The 24,586-nt window shown below is 18.9% G+C and overlaps 4 protein-coding genes across 4 annotated transcripts in view; 1 reads left to right on the forward strand and 3 right to left on the reverse strand.

The window, feature by feature from the left end:
- The window catches only part of PF3D7_0724500 (conserved Plasmodium protein, unknown function), a gene marked incomplete at both ends in the record, with an annotated part of 1,496 nt that extends 329 nt beyond the window's left edge, over nucleotides 1–1,167 (forward strand). The window contains 4 exons of the mRNA XM_001349111.1: nucleotides 1–15; nucleotides 245–518; nucleotides 745–984; nucleotides 1,111–1,167. The exon at nucleotides 1–15 is cut by the window's left edge and continues 329 nt beyond it. Coding sequence (XP_001349147.1) covers nucleotides 1–15; nucleotides 245–518; nucleotides 745–984; nucleotides 1,111–1,167 — 586 coding nt within the window. The remainder of the gene's footprint in view (nucleotides 16–244; nucleotides 519–744; nucleotides 985–1,110) is intronic.
- A 276-nt stretch (nucleotides 1,168–1,443) lies between these two features.
- On the reverse strand, nucleotides 1,444–8,077 carry PF3D7_0724600 (protein kinase, putative; the record flags this gene model as incomplete). The annotated part of the gene is made up of 5 exons (XM_001349112.1): nucleotides 1,444–1,518; nucleotides 1,614–1,697; nucleotides 1,875–1,966; nucleotides 2,064–2,219; nucleotides 2,359–8,077. 5 exons carry the CDS (start codon nucleotides 8,075–8,077, stop codon nucleotides 1,444–1,446), a joined length of 6,126 nt encoding a protein of 2,041 aa, XP_001349148.1.
- A 1,891-nt stretch (nucleotides 8,078–9,968) lies between these two features.
- PF3D7_0724700 (conserved Plasmodium protein, unknown function) lies at nucleotides 9,969–21,109 on the reverse strand (the record flags this gene model as incomplete). The annotated part of the gene is made up of 5 exons (XM_002808743.1): nucleotides 9,969–10,200; nucleotides 10,350–10,460; nucleotides 10,568–10,642; nucleotides 10,813–17,897; nucleotides 18,143–21,109. The coding sequence occupies 5 exons, from the start codon at nucleotides 21,107–21,109 to the stop codon at nucleotides 9,969–9,971; spliced, it is 10,470 nt and encodes a 3,489-aa protein (XP_002808789.1).
- A 1,317-nt stretch (nucleotides 21,110–22,426) lies between these two features.
- Nucleotides 22,427–24,362, reverse strand: PF3D7_0724800 (kelch domain-containing protein, putative; the record flags this gene model as incomplete). The annotated part of the gene is made up of 4 exons (XM_024473143.1): nucleotides 22,427–22,438; nucleotides 22,718–22,783; nucleotides 22,985–23,148; nucleotides 23,327–24,362. 4 exons carry the CDS (start codon nucleotides 24,360–24,362, stop codon nucleotides 22,427–22,429), a joined length of 1,278 nt encoding a protein of 425 aa, XP_024328891.1.
- Between the last annotated feature and the right edge of the window lie 224 nt (nucleotides 24,363–24,586).

The raw sequence follows: 24,586 nt of genomic DNA on the forward strand, positions 1-24,586 counted from the left end.
GCAAAATGATTTATGGTATTGTCTATTTTGTTGAACTATGTTTTGTTCCTGTTGTAATGAGTGATATTTTAAAGGGATAAGGCAAAATGTATTTATATATGTATATTTATATATATATATATATATATATATATATATATATATATTTATGTATTTATTTATATATCTATGTATTTATTTATTTATATATTTATGTATTTATTTATTTATTTTTATTTTTTTTATTTTTATCCTTTTAATAAAGTTATTTAATGAAAGAAGACATGAACTCCTTCAGGATATCTGGAAAGGAAGAACTGTTCAGGAAAAATTTGCTATCGCTCAGAATATTATATGAACACAACAGTATCCTTAGAGCCCAAATAACCCTATTTAATAAATTTAAATTAAAAAATGAAAACCTTATTCACGCAGATTTTGAACAATTAGAACTAAAATATAAAAACTTAAAAACTAAAGAAATCAACTTAGAAAAGAAAATCGAAAATTTAAATAGAAAAATTATAAAATCAACACAAGTAATCATTTAAAAAAATATTTATGGCTATAAAAAAAAAAATCATAAATAAATTACCTGAACAGTCATAATATTATGAACATGTACATATAATAATTAAATAGATAAGTAAGAATATTTTTGTATGTATATATGACTTTAATTATTTTTTATTATATCTTGAGTTTTTTTTTTTTTTTTTTTTTTTTTTTTTTCTTCCTCTTCTTTTGCTTCACCCATTTGAATAGAAAAAATTACACTATGACGAAAAGAGTCTTTATTTAGAAAAGCTTTTAAACGATAAGTTGGAATTATTAAAAGAATCTAATAACAAAATAAAAAGTAAAAAGATTTTATTAAATGATTTAAAAAAGAAAAAAGATGAATCTATTAAAAGAAATAATGAAATGGAAATAAATACGATAACAAAGAATGTGTATGAAGAATTTCACGAAAAACAACAATATGTAAAAAAATTGAAAATAATGGTACAACAGAAAAAAAAAAAGAAAAAAAAAAAGAAAAAAAAGAATTGCAAAATATTAAGCATACATAATATATCCTTATAGCATTCTATATAATATTTATATATCAATCTTATTATTTGTTTTTAGTTGGAAGACGTGAAAAAGAAATATGAAAGTTTAAGTAAAGAAGATATTAAAGAATAAATATATATTAAAAAATTTTTAACTCATTTTATAAAAATAATTTTCTTTGGGGTATTTATTTATACGTTTAAAAAAAAAAAATATATATATATATATATATATATATATATAATATAAAATAAAATAAAATAATATATTAAATTCACAAGTTTTCAAATAATTATAAAAATAATATTAGGTAAAATATAAAAATTCAAAATTAATATATTTAAAAAAAGACATAAATATATAAATATAAGTATAAATATATATATATATATTTATACATTTAATATTTTAAAAATTAAGGTTTTTTTGGAACCACGGATGATTTTTAAGTTCGCTAAAGCAATGTCTCTTCTTAGAACACAACTAAAAAGGGAAAAAAAAAAAAAAAAAATTATAGGTACATATAAACATATTTTTACCCTTATGATATATATTTTTTTTTTTTTTTGTAACATTACCTCATAACAGAAATTCTTTAATTCGTACGACACAAAGTGGGGGAAAAAGAAATTTGTATTGTGTATTTTTTGAACAATATCTTCCTATAAAACAAAAAAAAAAAAAAAATTAAAAGAAATATATAAAAAAAAAAAAAAAAAAAACAGATACACACACATATATACATATATATACACATAAAACCTTTATCCATTCTCTATATATGTACAAAATAAAAAGAACATATAGTATATGTATTCGTTTATATTTTTCTTAATTACAAATTTGTTAGAATAATAAGAATTGTATTTAGTACACATTTCATATATTAAAACTGCTAAACACAGAAAGTCCAATTCATAATCCTTTTCATCTACATTAAAAAAAAAAAAAAAAAAAAAAAAATTATAAAAGAATAAAATAATTATATGATATAGTTGTATTTAAATTATAAAGAAATAATATACTACTTGCGTCCATATTTGCGAAATCAAAATTAAACACTTTTATAATTCCGTGTTTATATATATGAAAATATTTATTGACGTTTTTGTTTTGCTGGTTTAGAATTTGTACTAGTTCTTCTTTTGTATTTTTTTGTAGTAAAATGATATTAGAAAGGAGGCCTTCAAAAAAAAAAAAAAATAAAAGAAAATAAAAGAAAAGAAAAAAATACAATGTGTACATATATATATGTATACATTTGTATGATCATTTACATATATATATATATATATATATTTTATTTTATTTTATTTTTTTTACCCTGGAATATTATAAAATTGGTGTGCATGTATTCCAACAAATCAATAATTTGATATGCATAACAAGCTATGACTGTTTCCTCTAAGGGGGTTGAATATGTTTTTAAAATACTTCCATGAATATTTTGGAATAATAAATATAATTTACTTTTATCTGCTGTTTTTCCTTTATATGATAATATATTAATATGTCTCAATCTTTTATGAAATAAAATATTATTTGCTACAATATCATTTCCATTAATATGATTTAAGTAAAATGAATCGATTACATTTATAAGGAAAGAATTATTTTCATTCTTTAATTTGCATTTATATAATGAGGACAAACCAAATTGGCAAATATAATTATCTGAAATAACAAAACTATTTGTATCCATATTTAAATTATCATTATAATTTATTGTATTAACATAATTACATGAGTTCTCATAAGCTGTGTTGTTATTATAATGATCATTATAATTATCTTGTCCATTGTCGAATGGATTTTTCTTTATATCTGAATTATCGCTTATACGATCGAGGAGCATAGAAATGTTATTACTTAGCGATATTTCTTTATCCTTTGGGAGGTTCATATTGTGTATATTGTGGATATTATGTGTATTATTTATATTATTCATATTATTCATATTATTCATATTATTCACATTATTCACATTATTCATATTATTCACATTATTCACATTATTCACATTATTCATGTTACCCTTTTTATTAAATATATTATCCTTATAAAAATCATCATTCATATAGTTCCCATCATTTATATTTCTCTTTATTAATTTTGTGCCATCCTTACCTGGGGGCACATCACAATTATTAGTATACAAATTTGTTAAGGTGCTTTCTATACAATCTTTTTTCCTCTTATTATTATGAAATATATTATCATTATTTGTGTTTTTTAGCGCGTTATATGTTTCATTGAACATATAATTTTCGGCATCCCTTTTTTTTTTGTTTTCTACTAAAAATAACTCTTGATCTTTATCTTCGTTATAAAGAATATTTTTATTTCTAATATTATGGCTAAAAGGAAAATTATTTAATTTCATTTTTTGTGGGTTACTTGTATCATTACAACTCATCATCATGACCATATTATTATTATTATTATTGTTGTTGTTGTTGTTGTGGTGGTTCATTACCAATAAATTTGTGTTATTATGTTCATCCTTTTTTATATTAACAATTTCATTTATATAAAGCGAATGATTATTTTCATTCATATTATTCAACATGTTAATATTCGAAATATTAGTGTTACTATATATATTATTTCCTCCTCCATTAATCATTTGATTCGTTTCTTGTATGGAATCATTTTTGTGGGTTTTATCATTATGTTCGAAAAATTTAAGTTTAGTAAGATGTGAATTATTTTGTGAACCATTATATTTGTTATTTGTTTTGAATGGTAAAGGAGGGAGAGCTTTATTATTTCCTTGATGATTATTGGTAAAAAAATTATTACTATTATTATTATTATTATGATTATTATGATTATTTTGTGTATCACCCTTTTTGTGTACATTTTTGAAATGATTATAATTATTATTAGAAATATGTTTATTATAACCGATATCATTTATATTACCTTTTGTTGGTGTGTTTAAAAAGATATTGTAATTTTTATTTTGATCATCATCATTAAAATGTGTCAAAGGAAAGTTCTTATTATTAGCATGTTGATGAATATGATTATGTCCATATTTTATATATTCAAATCGTTCTTTGTTTTTATTATTAATATCATGATATGAATATAAATTTTTGTTTTTTATATCATTTTCTTGTTTATTAAAATTGTTAAAAATATTACAATTAGGAAAATATATGTTTGTATTTTTTTTTTCTAATAAATCCATTTCATTATTATTAAATATATTTTGTTTGTGTAAATTATATTTTGTATTCATATTTTTTAGATATTCATCATCATGAACGTTAATATTTGAATAATCCTTTTTTAGTTTTGTAACATTATCTTGTAATTTTTCATATTCATCATCTTTATGAAATATATTTATTTTATTTGGATAATATTTTTGTGAAATATTATTATCCTTTATATATATATCATCTGTTTCTTTATATTCCATATCATCATTATTTTTTCCTTTGTAAAGTATGTTATTATTGTAAATATAACTATTATTTGTATTGTTATTTAGTATATCACTTTTGTTATTTGTTCTTCCAAACAAATTCAATGTCTCGCTTTTGTTATTATGTACATTATTATGTATATTATTATATAAATTATTATGGTTGTATGTTATATGATCTATGGGGGGTACATTATTATTTTCAAGATTAAAAAAATTTTTCTTTTTTAAAACGGTATTATGTGCATTATTCATATTAGTAGATATATGCATAGGAGAATTATAATTTTTTATAACATTGTATATGTCATTTTCCTTTTTATTATTAAAACATATGTTACTTAACTTAATATCATCAATATTTTCATCATAATTATTTTTAAAAATTTTGTTAATTTTGTCTTTATCTTTGTCATCTGAATATGGAACCATGTTATTTTTATCATTATGTATATTAAATATATTTGAATTCATATTATTATTATTATTATTATTATTATTATTATCATTATTGTTGTTGTTTATATATGGTGTGTATTTATTTATAGTATTATTTACACATTTATTCTTCTCCATATTATTTAGACTAGTCATATTATTATTTAATAACATGTCATCGTTTTTTAAAAAATCCCATTTGTTTTTATTAAATATATCTCTATAATTATATATATCATCTTGATTATTACAATGCGGTGATTTTTCGCTTCTCATATAAAAATTATTATTATAATTATTATTATAATTATTGTTATATATATTATCATTATTATCATTATTATTATTATTATTATTATTGTTTGTGTTTTTTATTTTGTTCATATAAAATATATTATTATCATAATTGTCGAGAGTATTTAATTTATCATCATTATTGTATTTATTCAATATCTTATTCATTTCTATAATATTTGTATGTTTCTTTAAAAAAGTATCCTGTGTGAAGTGATCATTACCTTTATCTGTATTTCTAAAAATATTTATTTCATTTGGATTATCTAAATAAAGTAATTCATTTTGATCATTTTTTTTCAATGTATTATTTATGGGAATATTATTTTTATATAAATAACTTTTTCTTTCTACTACACTATGATAATTTTTATTAATCTTATCATATTGATCATTTTTGTATTTATCCATATCATCAAACAAAAAATTTGAATTTTTTAAGAAAGAATTTCTTCCGTTATTAGCTCCTATTTTATTTTGTTCAAAATGTTTTAAATTATTTTCATTTATATAATTATTATTATAATTATAATTATTATTATTATTATAATTATTATTATTATTATTATAATTATTATTATTATTATTATAATTATTATTATTATTATTATTATTATTATTATTATTATTATTATTATCATTGAATTTATGAAAAGGTGACATTTTGCTTAAATTTTCATCATAATGATCATGTCCTTTATCATTAGTCTTGTACCCAAGGTTGTTAAAATTGTATTTGTCATATATATGTTTATCATATTTATGAGCCTCATTTTTACAATCATTATTATTATTATTATTATTATTATTATTATTATTATTATTACTATTTTCGAACGAGTTATATTGAAACACTTGCTTTTCATTTTTGTTAACAGAAATATTTGAATTATTTTTATATGGATAAAAATCTTCTTCATAATTATTATTAACATTATAATTTCTCATGGGCGTACGAAAAATGTCTACCCCTTGATTTAATCCTATTTTGACATTATCATACATATTTATATTATTATTTAATAAATTACCGTTTTTTTCTTTATTTTTTACAAAATCGATATCATTAAAGTTGTTCATTTTTTTATATGTTTTATCATATGAAAAATAATCATAATTTTTCTCAATGGTCATATTATTATCTTCTTCATTAGGTACATTTTCATTATAAAATTTATGTTTATTCATAATATATGGTGTTTCATTCATTTTATCTATTGTATTAAGGTCGTCATATAAAAAATTATACATTTTATTTTTATCATATCCATTTTTTTCATTATCTTCATAAATATTTTTATCATATATATTATTGTGTTCTTTTGTTTTGTGCATATTTTTATCATGATCATTCATGTGATCTTTAATATGATTATTTTTATAATTCTTCTTATTAAACACATCATCATTTGGTATGGTACCAATATTATAATCAACTATTGAACTTGTATTTACATAAAAATTGTCTTGAGCTAGGCTATCATAAAAATCATCATTAAAACTTATATTACATTTTTTATTTGGGTTATTAACTATGATGTTTTTTAATAAATTCAACTTCTTTTCCCTTTTCTTTTCTTCATCATCTTTTTGTTTATTTCGTAAGGACGATGTGTTGTATGTTAATAATTTCGTTTTATTATAACAATTATTATTATTATTATTCAATTTATTTATATTATTATTATAATTATTATTATTATTATTGTTACTATTTCTTAAAATATCATTCAAAATATCATTATTCGCATATAAATAATTAAATTTATTATTATTATTATTATTATTATTATTATTATTTTTATCCGTGTTATCCTTTTCAGAAGTATATTTTTTGATAATGTCATCAATATCATTATTTTTGTCCTTCTTCATATTTAATAAATCAATGTTTTTATTATAAGAATTGTTATTTGTGCTGTTAAAATGATGAGTATTATTTCCTAAGTAATCCTGTTTATTTTTCATATCTTGTGTCTTTGTAAAATTATGATTACGATACATATTATTAAACTCATTTGTATTAATAGTTGGATTATTCATATCATCATGGTTAATGTGATTATTGGTTATATTTGAATTATTTCTATAAGCAAAATGATTTATGTTATTAAAATATTTTTTATTTGAATCTGCATTTTCATTATTATTTTTTATATTATACTTTTCTGACCATGGGTAAGAATTTTTCGAATTATGGAAAAGATTAAATTTGTTATTATTACTATATATATTATCATTATTATTTGTATTATACGTAAATGGCGCATTACTATTATTGTTTTTATTAAAAAAATGTATATGATTAGGATTGTGTTTATATTCTCCCTTGAAAGGATTATTATTATTAATAATAATATCATTATTATTATTATTATTATTATTATTTATTATATCATCATATTTAAAAACAGGTGGAATATTATTATTTAAATTTTTGTTATGATATGGATGATTTGTGCTTATATAATAATTTGCCTTTCCCTTTTCCTTTTCCTTTTCATATTCTTCTTCTTCTTCTAATATTTTAATATTATTCAAATTATAGTTTGCTGGTTTTATATTAGTATTATGATATGTCATATTATTATATCTATTATTATATATATCGTTCTTTATATCATACATCCCATTTTGTTGAATCTTTACATTTTTCTGGCCCATTTTATAATTTATTAAATTACTATTTATTTTATTTATATTAATAACGTTTTCATATAAATCGTTGGCTTGGTTACTCTTAAATTTATTCAAGTCGTTTATCTGGTTTTCTTTGAACAAGTTATTTTTAAAATATTTATTATATGTATTATCGAAATTATTTATTTTATTATTCGTATGTAGATACATATTTTGTTTGTTATAAACATACATTTTTATTTTATAATATATTCCTTTTCCTTTCTTTCTATTCTTTCGTTTTTTTTCTCCTTCATGGTTTTAAGAAATATATATATATAATATATATATATGTAATATATATATATGTAATATATATATATATATACAAGATTTAATGTTACAATTATATGATTGTCAAACGTAAACATTTAAACATATATAATATATATATATATATATATATATATATATATATATATATATGAGAAAATGCCCTCACATAGTATATTATAACCAAAAATAAATAAAAAAAATGAAAACATTATAATATATATATATTATATATATATATATTATATATTGTATTTGTACAAAAAAAGAAAAAAATTCAAATATTTAAAGACAATTATTTTTTAAAGTTTTAGGAAATTTATTAATATTTCAAAAATTATTACTTTATAAAAATATATATTATTATATTCTTTTGTATTACCATAATGTTCTAAATAAATAATTATATATATGTGTCAAAAATAAATAAATAAATAAATAAATAAATAAAATATATATATATATATAATATGTAATATATATAATATATTTATTTATTTATTTATTAATTTATGTTTATATTATAAGCCAACTTTATTAATTTTGTTATTTTTTCTCTTTTTCAAATGTATAAAAAATATATATTTTATTTAACTTTTATATTACACTATTATTTTCACATGTTTACAATTTCTCATAAAGTATTCATAAAAATACACACATGGAAAAATAAAATATATATGTGTTACAAATATGAATAAAAAAGCAAACAATTTTTTTAAAGATTATGTGTAATAATAAAATATGAAAAATTAAATATTTAACCATATAATTTCTTTTACGAATTATATTCAAAGGAATAAGCATATAACAGGAGAAAAGCAAACGATAAAAATATTACACATATATATATATATATATAATATATATATATTGAGTTATTTATTTATGTAAAAAAAAAAAAAGAAAAAAAAAAGGAATATTATGATTTGTCACTAATTCAAAACAAATATGTTATTTATTTATTTATTTATTTATTTATTTATTTATTTATTTATTTATTTATTTTTTTTTTTTTATTTTATTATTTATTTTTTTTTTTTTTTTTTTTCTTAAACAGTATTCATATCTATAAAAAAGACGAGTATAATAAAAAGGAGACTATTCAAAAATGTATAAGCATTTACCATTTTTCATAAAAACTAATACGTACTTAAAAATATGAACTTATTATTATTATGAATATAATATTATATTTGTAAGTCATAATTAAAACGATACATTATATTTACCCTTTTCAAATATTTAAAAAACAGTCTCTTTTTTTTTCCTTTCATTTTTGTGTGCAATAATTTAAAAAAGCGAACAAGAGAATAATAATACGAATATATAAAAGAAATGATATAATGTTATAAAGGGCTGACATAGTTCTCTACATATAATATATATATATATATATATATATGATATATATTTCATAACAGGTTTAATACTAAACATTTTAACAATGCAAACATATATAATAAATTTTAAAAGAGTAATTATGTTGATAATATTATTATGAATCATACAAATAAATAGAAAAAAATAAAAAATAAAAATATACATATATATATATATATATATATATATATATATACATAACATATGTTATGCATATTTTTCTTCCTATATATTTTTTTTAATAATAATTATGTTATATATGTAACATATATTTATATATATACAAAAAAAAGCTCCTTATAGACAAACAAGAAATTTACATTAAAAAAAAAAAAAAGACATGATAAGAATGAAAAGAGAAAGAAAAAAAAAAAATTCAAGACAACAAAAATTATATAATATAATTTATATATATATTATATCATATTTATTATATATTCTTATTCTTTTCGTAATTCTGAAATATTCTTACAATTATAATCCAACATACAGTAAAAATATTATTAACATTTTCATAATTATTTGTATTTAAACATAAATCCATTGAGCGAATATTTTTTAATAAAAGAACAATATCTCTTTTTAAATCCATGGGTAATTTATAAATATCATTTCTTAATTTAGCACTTATAAGGGTTAACCATATATTCTCTTTTTCAAATCTGTAAAAGAAAAAAATAAAAATAAATAAATGAATATATATATGTATACATTTAATATATGTATATATTTAATATGTTTAATATATGTATATATTTAATATGTTTAATATATGTATATATTTAATATATATTTTTTTTTTTTTTTTTACTTAAAATTGTGTAAAGATATTGTTGGGCTGTCAACGAACAATTCAAGTTCCTTCATATTTTTCAAAACGTTAACAAACTCGGATGCGACTGTTTTCCATTCCAATAATTTGCTACATGGATAAAACAAATAAAAAAAAAAAAAAATATATATATAAAAATATATATATATATATATATATATTTATATTTATTTATAAGTTATATAATTTGAACGTACTTGTTATCATAATAAGTTCTCAAAAATCGAACTAGATCATTTAATTGCACACCCTTGTTTGTCATATTATTTAGCCTATTAATAAAAATAAAATATATCATAAATATAAATATAAATATAAACATATATATATATATATATATATATATATATATATATATATTTTTTTTTTTTTTTTTTTTTTTTTTTTTTTTTTTATATTCATGTATATATTCCCATTTGTGTGTACGGTTTTTTTTACTTACTGGTTATAGTGAGGCTTGTAAATTGGGGGGTTTCGTTTTATATGACATGGAGGTATACCATACCCATAAAAGAAGAGGAATATATTTTTTACGTCATATAAGATTGCATTTTTATAATAGTTGATATTTGTATTGGATATATTAATTATTAGATTTTTTAGAAATGTATGTATATATTTGACTATATAATTAATATAAGTTATTTGGACAAAATATTTTTTTTTTAATTTCTTAGAGCTTCGAACAGATTTTAATATATGTATTAATTTAATATAACCAATTATATTATATTTATAAATTATATAAGATTTATTACTATATGATAAAGAATGAGAATAATTTTTTCTGTTCATAATATTTTTAATATCTGGATGATTAAAAATTTCCTTGTTATTTAAAAAGATTTCATTATTTATATGATCATATTCATATATATATTTTTTTGATAAATTATATTTTTCATACTCATTAATTTTATTCAATCCGTATAATAAATAATAAAATTCAAATATGCTATATTTTTTTTTTTGATAATGCTTAAAATATTTATTATAATTTTTTGAAAAGGGTAAGAAAAAAAAAGGACATTTCTGTTGAAATATTAAAAGTAGGTTATATATATTATTCCATATGAGCATTTCTAATTCTGCATTTTTATATTTTCTAATAATTTCAAAACACATTTGGAAAGCAGCAAATATATTTAAAAGATGACTACAAATAACTTTTTTTTCAATATAATTAGTATATGTAGAACATAAAAAGAAATTCTCTTTATTGTTTAAAGAAAATGGATCTTCATCATTATTTTTTATATATTCTGTTAATTTATTAATATGATTATGATAAAAGTTGTTATTTTTTATCATATAATTTTCCTTGTCCTTTAATAAAACATCATCATCATTATCATCATCATTATCATCATCATTATCATGTTCTTGTATTTTATATTTATCATGTTTATCTGATGAGATAGACAAAGTTGTCATATTCCTATTATTAGAGATACTATATTTATCTACATTTTTAAAATTTATACGAATTTTATATGATTCTTTTTTTTCACCTTTTTTCAATATATCCGTTTTGTATTCATTTACATTTTTTTTATTTTTGGATATATAAAATATTTGAAATACTCTTATATCTCCTTTTAATATTAAATATATAGTTGTCCTTAAAATTTGTGTAAAATATATAATATTGTTATTAATTTGGTTTCTTAATATATGAATATAACTTGTTTCTATAATATATGGATTATATAAAATATATTCACATATATCGAAGAAATATTTATTTTCATAAAATAATTTATTTTTAAATAAATATAATAAATTCGTATTTCTACATATAGCTCTAATAAGTATAATTATGATACTATTTGATATGGTAGATTTATTTAATGCTAATTTTTTTAATTGAAATATTACAAATAATAAATGTATTAATTCTTGAATATATTCTGTTTTACTTCTTTTTAATTTTAGAAAATGATTTTCTAATTTTTTATTATTATCATATATATGTATATCATAAAAATCGTATGCATCATATATATATTTTTTTTTTTTTCTTTTGTTTTTTTTTTTTCTTTTTATATATTTCATATCAATATTATATATATGATTCTTTCTTTTTATAAAGGAAACATATTTATGAAAAATAGGTTCTTTATTATCCATACCGTTATAATTATGTAACATATATTCAATATTAAATAAATGTAAAGTATATTCATATTTAATTTTTATATTTCCTAAGCATTCAAGAATCATTTTTATATCTTCATTTTCTTCTTTTTTTATAATTTCTTTTTTGTCATATAAATATTCCATATTATCATAAGGTACAGTATTTTGTTTTCCTGTATTCACACTATTAATATTATTATAATTACTATAAAAAGTATGATTATTTGTGTACTCCTCTTTATTATCATCATACGCGTTTTTTTTTTTTAAATCCTTTCCTGTTATTCTTATTATATTTTTTATTATATCATCATTACTTTTGATGTCACATGTTGGTTCATATTCCTCATCTAATGTATTATTTTTTTCTTTTTTGCCCATACCTGAATTATTTTCATCCTTATTATTTCCTGTTTTATTTATTTTTATACATGTGGAAGGTGGGTATAAATCAGGATGTGCATCCTTCGAAGGCATGTTGCATTTTTCTTTTAATAATCGATCATGTTCATGCTTGGTGGTATAAGAAAAAAGGTTTTTTTTGAATTGATTTACTGGATAAGTATTTTTGATATTATCATTGGAACTATGTAGATCATTTATATTTAAGGAAAGGATAAAGTTTGAACATTTTTGTAATAAGAGAGAGATGACAATTTTTGGAGTGCGGTTTTTTTTATTTCTTAAAAGTGATAGGGCAATATAAAATGCATGTAAGCATTTTTTTTGGTTGAGATTATTATCATAATAAGAATTAATATATTCTAAAAATAGGTTTTGAATAATTTTTTGAGTATAAATATATTTATTATGAATAAAACATAAAGAATAAATACATCTAATTTTTACTATATAATGAAGAGAATCATTTATAATAGATTTATATAAACATTTAATAACTTCTACATTTATTAGTATATTATTAATAGATATATTATTTTGACATTTATCTTTATAGGAATAATTATTTCTTTTATAACTAGGAGGTGAATAATTTAAAAGAGAATTATTTAACTCATCATTAAAATCAATAATTGTTGATGAACAATAATTATAATCATAATTATCAGACATGTTACTAAGACTACTATTTTGTGTTGATCCTTTATCCATTTTTAATAAATCATTTTCATCTTCATCTAGTACATTATTTAATAATACATCTTTTTTATTATGATAATAATTAATAATATGACGACTGTTTCTATGTCCACCTTTAAAATTTAAATAATGTATATTTTTTTCATTGTCGCCATTAAGGCTATTATTCTTTTTATTATTATTATGATTATCATCATCATTATTATTATTACCATCCCCATTGTTATTATTACCCTCCCCATTATTATTATTATTATTAAAAAGTATACTGTTGGTTGTATTATCATCATTATTTATTGTAATATTTTCCATATGCATATTAGTGGTATCCATAAAATCTGCATCTAAGATATTATTTAACATTTTGTTTTTTTTATTAGCATGCTTTGTTAACATATCATTTTGTATTATCATAGTATTATTCACATTATTATTAAGTTTCATATTTAAGGAACCTCGCTTGGTATTTATATTTGTTGTAAGATGAATATTACTTTTTTTGTTTTTTTTTTTATTTAATACTTCATTAATAAAATTTAAAGAAGATTCAGCAATGTTATCTTTACTTTCATATGTATGATGATTCATATGATCATGATTTATATCAACATTGATATTATTATTATTAATATTATTATTATTATTATTATTATTATTATTCATATCAACATAATCATCATAATCATTATTATCATTATTATCATTATTATTATCATCATTATAATTTATATTATGATTACTTATATCATCATGCTGAGCAAATACATTATTATAGTAGTTACCTTTGAATTCATTATAATTAGAAAAAACATTTTTATTTAGAAAAAAAAAAGGAATAAATGCTAAAGCAAATGAAGATTCTAATTGGGATAATACATTATTATCATTATATAATTGTTGAATCCACATACTTATACTTTGTGATCTTCTTATCCTACCTAATAAAACAAAATCATTATCTATTCTAATCCATAATATAGGTATTTTATTTTTACTACATATTTTTGCTACCAATTTTCTATTATCTAAACATAATAAAGATTTATCTTTTTTCAATATTTTCTGTTTACAATATTCAATCATATATTTATCACTATCATTTGTATACCCTACAAATTTGACTGTTTTATTTATAAAATTGTCCGATCTATTTAAAGAATTTCTATTTAATATATCTTCATTACTATTCATAAAAACGCTTTCATGTTTAAAAGCTACCTTTTTTCTACCTTTTTCGGGCCTAGCATTAACACTAAATCGTGTTGGTGTAATATTATTAACCAAATTTTTTTTTACAATTCTTATCCCATCATCTTCAATAATTTCTATTTTTAAATAACATAAAAAAAATTTATGTTCATCTACTGATATGGGTATATTATTTAATACACATGGATTTAAATAATTTTCAATATATTCTTTACTTTTTAATATAGATTGTAAATTTCTTAATTTTTCTTTCTGTTTTTTTTTTTTTTTTTTCTTTTTCTTCTTCTTCTTTGCTTTTTTTTTTTTTTTTTTCCTTTTCTTATCTTTTACCTTTCTATCTTTCCTTTTCTCATCATCATAAGAATCATCTTCATAACTATCATATGGATTTTTATATAAATCATAAATATATTTAGTTTCATCCTTATTATAATATTCATTTGTTTTTTCATAAAAATCCAAACCTTCCAAACTCTTCATTTCATTTGACAAATTATTATCATCAGTATGATGCATCTTTTCTTTTTTATTAAAATATTCTAAAATTTTATATTCTTTATGATATATATTGGAAACATTATCATCACATATATCATCATATTTATTGTAATCTTCATTATTAGGTTGATATAAGGAAGGCATATCTTCACTTGTTTTTTGAGTTCTATCATTCTCATTATTTCGAATATCATCATAGTTATCATTTTCCATCTGATCATAGTTATTATTTCGAATATCATCATAGTTATTATTTCGAATATCATCATAGTTATTATTTCGAATATCATCATAATTATAATTTCCCATCTGATCATAATTATAATTTCCCATCTGATCATAATTATAATTTCCCATCTGATCATAGTTATCATTTCCCATCTCATCATAGTTATCATTTCCCATCTCATCATAGTTATCATTTCCCATGTCATCATTCTCATTATTTCCCATCTCATCATTTAGATCTTCCTTTTCATTTTTTCTTTTTTTTTTTTTTTTTTTCTTGTCCTTATTTTTTTTTTTTTTTTTCTTTTCCAAATTATACGTATGATCATCCAAGTCAAGGATGTGCACGTCATGCCTTTTTAGATTTATCTCATTTGAAAACGTCAAGCATTTTTTTTTCTTCTTCTCAATTTTTTTCAATAATAATAAATAATAATATAAACGAAATATTGTTTTCCATTGAGGATATATACAACTAGTATAAAATGGAGAAGTGTTGTATTCACAAATATTATGTTTATCTATACATATTTCACTTAATTTCTGTAAATTATAATTTTTATATTTTTGATATGCTATAATATTTTTATATAAATTTCCTTTCCCCGTACTTAACAATAAACTATCTGAACCTACATAACCAAATCCTAAATAAAAATTTCCATCTCTACCTATTAAATCTAGACTATCAAAATTAGAATAAGGCAAATTAATTAATTCTTGCTTCTTTTTTAAAATATATCCTTTATTACTTTTCATTCGTTTTCTCCATTTTTCATTTCTTATATTAATTGAATAAAATGATGATACATTTTTTTTTCTTTTATAAGTTCCATCGATATCTTCTTTTCTTCTATTTTTTTCTATTTCTTTTGTTAACATTCTTTTCATCTTTTTTTGCATTCTTTTTAATACCTCTTTTTGAATATCTTCTGACATACATCTTTTCAATTTTTTGTACATATAATTTTGAATCTTTTTTTCTTTCTTTCCTTTTATTATTATTTTAAACATGTTTAGTAATTTATTCATACGTAGTATACTAAGCATATATATAATTCTTTTTCGTTTATTTTTTTTCTCCTTCTTTTTTTTTATTTCAGTAGTAAATTTCTCATTCCTTTGATCTTCTTCTTGTATTAACACGTCCTCATGGTCTTGATCGATTTTTTTATAATAAAAAGGGAAAGGAGCATTTTCATGATAATAACTGTTATTATTTATATGATTCTTACAAGAACTATTATTATTATCATAATTATTATTATCATTATTATTATCATCATTATTATTATTATCATTATTATTATCATCATTATTATTATCATCATTATTATTATCATCATTATTATTATCATCATTATTATTATCATCATTATTATTATCATCATTATTATTATCATCATTATTATTATCATCATTATTATTATCATCATCATTATTATCATCATCATTATTATCATCATTATGTTCCTCCGGTACCTCTCCTTTTAATTCTTTATCATAATCTAGGAGCCCTATAGATTCAGCATGTTTTTCTCTTTCCTCTTTCATAGGCTTATTGTTTATTAATTTGACTGATAAAGAATTAACCCTATGGTCCTTTTTTTTTTTATGACATTTTTTATTTCTTAATACATCATCTCTGAGGTATCCACGTATATGGATATTGTCCCTCTTCATTAAGTTCATTATTCTTTTTTTTATTAAAACAAAATTTTTATTTCTTTTAATTATATATTTATTTATAACTTTCACATACTTGCTGTTTATGTTTTCTCTGTCATATGCATCATAAAAATGATCAATTTGATAGAAATTCTTTTTTAAAAATAACAAATATGTTTCTTCCATATTATAAAATATATCAGAACATGGAACATCTAATAATTTATCAAAATATATTTTATCCATATGCTCACATAATAAGTTCTTTTTTTTAATTATATCTTCAGTACCATTTTTTATAGAAAGATAAGAATGTAGTTCTAACAAATCGTATATTATCATGGATGAAAGATCAGCAAGGAAATAATTCGAATGATAATTTCTATCAACAAATTCAAATGGATTAATTGTGTTCTGACTAAATAAAAAATTAAAATTATCCATTGAAGTTCCCTTTCTTTGTAAATGTATATTAAAAGTAAGAATATATTGACATATACCATATCCTTTAATATATGTTTTGAAAAAGTCTACATAATATTTCTCAAATAATTGATACTGTTCATGTTCTTCACTTTTTAAATCATTGCTGCTTATATTAAAATCAGGACTTTTTATTTTAAATTTATTTTTGGGTAGCTGTTTGTAGTTTTCTATGTACCTCCTCGTGCATTCATTAAAAACCTAAGTCAACATAAGGACAGGTGGGGAAAAAAAAAGAAAAAAAAAAAAAAAAAAAAAAAAAAAAAAATTAATCCATTATGAATATTATGCACATAAAATATATCATACATATCAAACATATAAAACATATAAAACATATAAAACATATAAAACATATCATACACATCAAACATATAACTAGCACACATTTTCGTGTTATACATTTTATTTATTTATTTTTTTTATTTTTTATTTTTTATTTTTACCTTTTTCCAAAACTTTGTTGATTGTATAACCTTTCCCTTGCTTTTAAAATAATTAAAGAAAAGAAAAAAACAATATTGATGAATAGTATTACAAAAAGGGAAATTTTTAAGTATGTTGAAAAAGATGCGTACACATAAAAAGCATTTCAGATAGAATAAATTATTAAATATATAATGACTAGGAAATTCTTGTGATATATTATTTTTATTTTCTTCATAAGAATGAAATAAATTAATATCTCCTAAAAGTTCAACTAGCGAACAATAACGTTCACGTAATTCATAAAAGATAACATTTATTTCCACATTTCCAAACATGGTTTCAATAAATTTTTGTAACATAAAACTTTTAAGCATATACAAGAAATAAATATTTTCATTTTTCATAGTATCTGTATAGTTTTGAAGACATAAAGATAATAACCCTTCTGCTATTATTATTTTATAACTAAAAATATTCATATTAAATAAAACATCATATATATTATGTAATATGCTTGTAGGGAAAATAAGTACATTTCCAAATATAAAGAACTTATTATTTTTCATATATATATATGGTTCAATAATTTTATAATTTAATATATTACTATTTGAAAATAAATTATATCCATTCTTTATATCATCATATATATGACAGCTAAAAGAACTTTCTATATTTTCTGAATTATAAAAAAAACTTGGTAATTCACAAAATTCAATAGGAAGATATAATATTATTAAATTATCATAAGGAAAATCTTCCTTACTAATATCTAAAAAATTCCTTAAAATATATCCAATATGAAGATTTGTATATATTAATTCATTTTTATAATCCTTTACAGAAAATATATAGATGTTAGGAACACGCTTATCATTTATCTTTTGATAATGATATGTTATTTCATCATCAGCATCGACTTCTTTTTTATTATGTTCAAACAAATTCTTATATTTTATATTATTGCATTTTTGTCTTTCCATATTTATAAAAGATTCTATTTTCTTTTTATAATCATTCCTTTTTATATAATTACACATTCCTTCATTTTGGTTGTCATAACTCTTCTTGGTTATTAAAGAGAAGGAGCTCATATCTGTTTTCCTTTTTTTTACTTGACTATATTTTTCATCATTTGACAAATTGTCTTCAAAAGGTTCATTATTATTGTAATTATTGTAATTATTATCATCATTATTTTCATTATTATTATCATTATTTTCATTATTATTATTATCATTATTTTCATTATTATTATTATCATTATTTTCATTATTATTATTATCATTATTTTCATTATTATTAATATCATTCTTTAGAGCGACATTCATTCGACTACCCATATTATCGTCCTCATTCAAACTATCCGAATCTTCATAATACAAATGTTGCGAATTTGTACGTTTTCTTTTGCCTGAACCGTTCAGGTCATTTCTAACAAAATAGCCATTTTGGTTTTTTTTTTTTTCTCCTTTGAATAAATTATATTTATTTTTATAATTAAAATTTTTATATTTATATTTATTATATTGTTCAATGGAATTATACATTTTGTTATTTTTGTACATATTTTCATATTTGTACAAAAAATCATAATTAATTTTTTCGAATCCTTTAAAATTTAAATTATTTAAGTGTAGAAAATCGAATGTTCCTGCAAAAACGCAAATTTGATGAGGGAATAATTTTGCATATTTATTTGTTGTTTTATAAACAAAGCAATTCCTTTCGAGTTCTTTTTTATTAATTGTTTCACCGTACCTTTCATCTTTATTTACATATTCATGTTCATATTTTTCTTCGTATATACCTATTAAAGTATTGGATGAAATAATAAAATAAGGTTTATGAATTTTAAACATGGTTAGCCATGAACATTTTGAATATATACTATCGAATTTTGAGAGTGTTGGAAACCATGTATTTTCTTTTGAATAATTTTGTAAAGTAATAAGTAAATTATGTTCATTTTTTTTATTAAAATATGTTTTATTATAATATGAATTTAAATTATAAAAGGAAAATTTCAAACCTATAATAAAATTTATTTTTATATTATATTCATTTGTATTTGTAATTACATATCTATCATTATTACAAAAATGAAGAAAATTTTTATAATTCTTATCTTTTTCCTTATCCAATATTTCTTGATCTATATTTATAAACATATAATTATTTTCTTTCATATAATTTTCATCCACATATTTATTTAAAGAAACATAATCAGCAATATTCAAAGTATCTTGTAATTCAAAATCCCTTCTTTCTACGGACATACATTCTTCTCTATACTCATCATATGGCATATTATTATATATAATATTATCATCATTTTCATAATTTGTTGTATTTTTGTCATCATTTTCATAACTTGTTGTATTTTTATCATCATTTTCATAACTTGTTGTATTTTTATCATCCTTTTCTTTTAAATTATTAGGTAAAATTAATTCATCTTCTTCTTTATTACAAGAAACATTTTTTGTATTTTTTTTTACCATATAATTTTCATTATTGTTATAAACATTCATATGCTTTGCTTCATTTATATTATTATCTTCAGTTTTCTTATTTATTTTATCATACGAAGAAGCACTATGTGAACTATTATATATTATGTAATATTTATCATGTACCTTATTATTTAATTCTATATCGTAATACGAACTTGAATTAATATTATGTGGAATTTGAAGAATTACAAATAATTTCTTTTCTTTTTTCATTTCACAAAATTTTTTGTAACACACATCTTGTTGTAAAAAAATTTCTTTCATCTGTTTCTTCTTATCTTTTTCTTCTTTTCGTATTTTAAGCTTATTTATATTATAGTTATTCTTAATAAAATCTTCTTCATCGTATAAATAATAAATGGGCATATAAAGAGAAATGTTCATAACCGTATTTCCTTCTATTCTTTCCTTATCCATATCTATATGGATATATAACTCTTGTTGCTTCAAAACAAATCTATAATCCATTTTCAAAATAAAAATAAAAAAAAAAAAAAAAAAAAAGGACGGATGGATGGATGGATGGAAGGAAGGAAGATAATAATAAATCTATTAAACACAATAATGATTGTTGTACATTATTGATATTTAAAATACAATTTCATATAAGTTATTTTTGTCATATTTTTTTCTTTATGGATAAAAAAATATTAACTCTTTACAACGTTAATAATATTTTTATAAATAGCCCCCTTTTTTTTTTTTTTTTTTTTTTTTTCAGTGGGAGTGATCTACAGAAGAAAAATAAAGAATAACACAAAAAAAAAAAAACAAAAAAAATAAAAATTAAAAATTAAATTCTACAAGTTGATAAATAACATTGAAAATGTTATTTATACTACAAAATATATAATAATATATATATATATATATTATATTTTAAAATTTTCCCATTCTTAATTAAAAAATATAATAAACCTTTCGCTTTGGTTTGGTTTGATTTGGTTTATATTATATTATTTTATTTTATTTTTTTTCTTAATAAAAAATGTTACATATATGTGATGTTTTTCATTCACAATATTATATATATATATATATATATATATATATATTAATTCAAAAAATATATAACAATTTATATTTAAATTATATAAGGAAAATATTTACATATAAATATATATATATTATTTAAAAATAAAATGGAATATAAATAAAGGTAAGCAGAATAGTACAGAAGAAAAAATATTTATATATTTTTTCCTTATTCCACTTTTAAAGATTTATATGAAATATTATTTAACTAAAAGAATTATACATATATTATATGTACATATATATATAATATATATCATATCTATATATTTTTGCATATATATACATATATAATAATATATAAATATTTTTATATTTTTATATTTTGTTTATTAAAAGGAATGAATAATATGTATGTTTGAAACAAAAATACCAAAAAATAATATAATTATATTATATAATTGTATTATATAATTTTGTTTTTATATTAATTTTAATTAATCTACAAGACTTTTTTTTCTTTTAAACATATATAATAAAAAATAAAAAATAAAATATATATATATAAAATATATATATTATATATATATACATTTATGAAACATTATATGTATTATTTAAATATTTATTTTTATATTTTTTATTTTATTTTTTTTAAATACATAACATGTAATTTTAAATTTTTTTATCATAGAGACTACTTTTAAAATGTCACCAAAATTGTAAAAATGTGATATATGTATATAAATTATATTTATTAAAATTTTTTTAATAGTTTTAAAATATGAATAAAAAAATAAAAATTAATTCTTAAGTTTTCGCCTGAAAAAAAAAAAAAAAAAAAAAAAAAAATAGATATTATTATATAAGCATAAAATATATATATATATATATATATATATATATTATATAGATGTACTTATATAATATATATATTATATATACATGTAATAATAAATGTTACACAATAAAAAGAATTTATTTTTTTTTTTTATATTTCTTATTTGAATAAAAGAGTCCACAAAAAGATAATATCAACATAACATATTTTTATATTATTAGAATTAATAAATATTTCTTTTTTTTTATTTTTTTTTATACATTATTGTTTAGTAATTCCCAACAATTCTTTTTTTCATTGAATATTTCAGCGCTGTTAATAAGGTCCTATAAAAATAAAATAAAATAATAATAATAAATAATAAATAAATAAATAAATAAATAAATAAACGAAATAGATATAATACCATGATATTTATGTATCTCTTATATTTATTCTCATTAACGTATTTTCCAAAAATACAAATATATATAATATATATTCATATAAATTCTAAAAAAAATAAACTATTTAATAGAATATATTACCCCTTTATGTTTATTTATCCCCCCATATACCACCAAATGGTTCTCCCAAATAAAGGCGACCATATTTGATCTAGGTAGGTTCATATTGGGGCCGTCAACCCAGTTATTAATTTGGAAGTCGTAAATTTCGACTGAGCTTAAATTTTTAACACCTGTTGAGCCACCTATTAAAAGAATATAAATATAAATATAAATAAATAATCAAATAAATAAATACACATATATATATATATATATATATATATATTCAACGAACATATGTTGATGTACAAAAACGATGTGCTCATTCTGCAGCCACCCCCCTCCATCTTTTATGTAACACATGATTCATCCTGTTCATACCTATTGCATATATTTTCCCCTTAAAAACTATAGTTGCTAATCCTAATCGAGCTTGTTTCAATGATTTACACATAACCCATCTCATATTTTTTTCCTTCAAATTTAACATTTCTACACTTTTATGAACTTTCCCATATTCTCCAATTCCATCTTTTCCCCCTATAATAAAAATCATGTTTTGAAAAAAAATGGCACTGGCTGAATGTCTGACACAGTTAAGTGGTGGTAAAGATCTCCAAGAATTTATTTTACTATCAAAATATTCGACACTTTTTAATATTCTTTCATCTCCTTCTCCACCTAATATAAATAAATCATTATTATCTGTACATATACCACAAAAATTGGATCTTGAAAAGTGCATGATATTTATTTGTTTCCATTTTTTATTTTCCATACAATATTTTTCAACTAATCCATATTTTTTTTTTCCGTCTGTTCCTCCAATGGCTAGTATACAGCCATTTTTTGTTAAACATAAAAAATGACCATATCTGAAAAAGGGTAATTTCTTTATCCTTTTTTTTAAAACATAATTTTCACCTTCATCAATTGATATATTCATAGATATTAATTCATTGTTTGAATCTATGTTTTTTTGTGAATCATTTATTACATAAGAATATACAATATCTACCTCGTTATTATTTTCATTAATTTTCTCTTTATTTATATTACATATATTGTCTACATCTTTATTATAATGGTGTAGTTCATCTGGTATGGATATATTTTTATAAAAATCACAATTATTCAATTCATTACTATCAAAATGGTATATGCTATTATTATTATTATTATTATTATTATTATTATTATTACTACTAGTTTTATAAGTATTAGTATTATTGTGTGTATAATTTATTTTATTTATATTATTTTTATCATTCAGAGCTAGCGATTTTAAAACACTTTTTTCATTTTTTAATATTTTATCTTTTTTTATATCTTCCAATATATTATTACTTTCCTTATTAAAAAATTCAATTCTCTTCAAATTATCATCTGAAGAAACATCTTTACTTAAGACATCCATTTATATTAATTTGTGTAAATGCATATGATGAGCATATAATCATAAGAAAAAAAAAAAAAAAAAAAAAAAAAACAAAAATATACAAATATGTCATAAAAATGAGAAAAAATATTATATATATATATATATATATATATATATAAATTATTATTATTATATATTTTTTTTTATTTATTTTTTTTTTTTTAAAGAAACAAATATAATAAAACGAAAATATTTATAAA

Source organism: Plasmodium falciparum (genome assembly GCF_000002765.6).
Source record: "Plasmodium falciparum 3D7 genome assembly, chromosome: 7".
Taxonomy (NCBI): Eukaryota; Apicomplexa; class Aconoidasida; order Haemosporida; family Plasmodiidae; genus Plasmodium; species Plasmodium falciparum.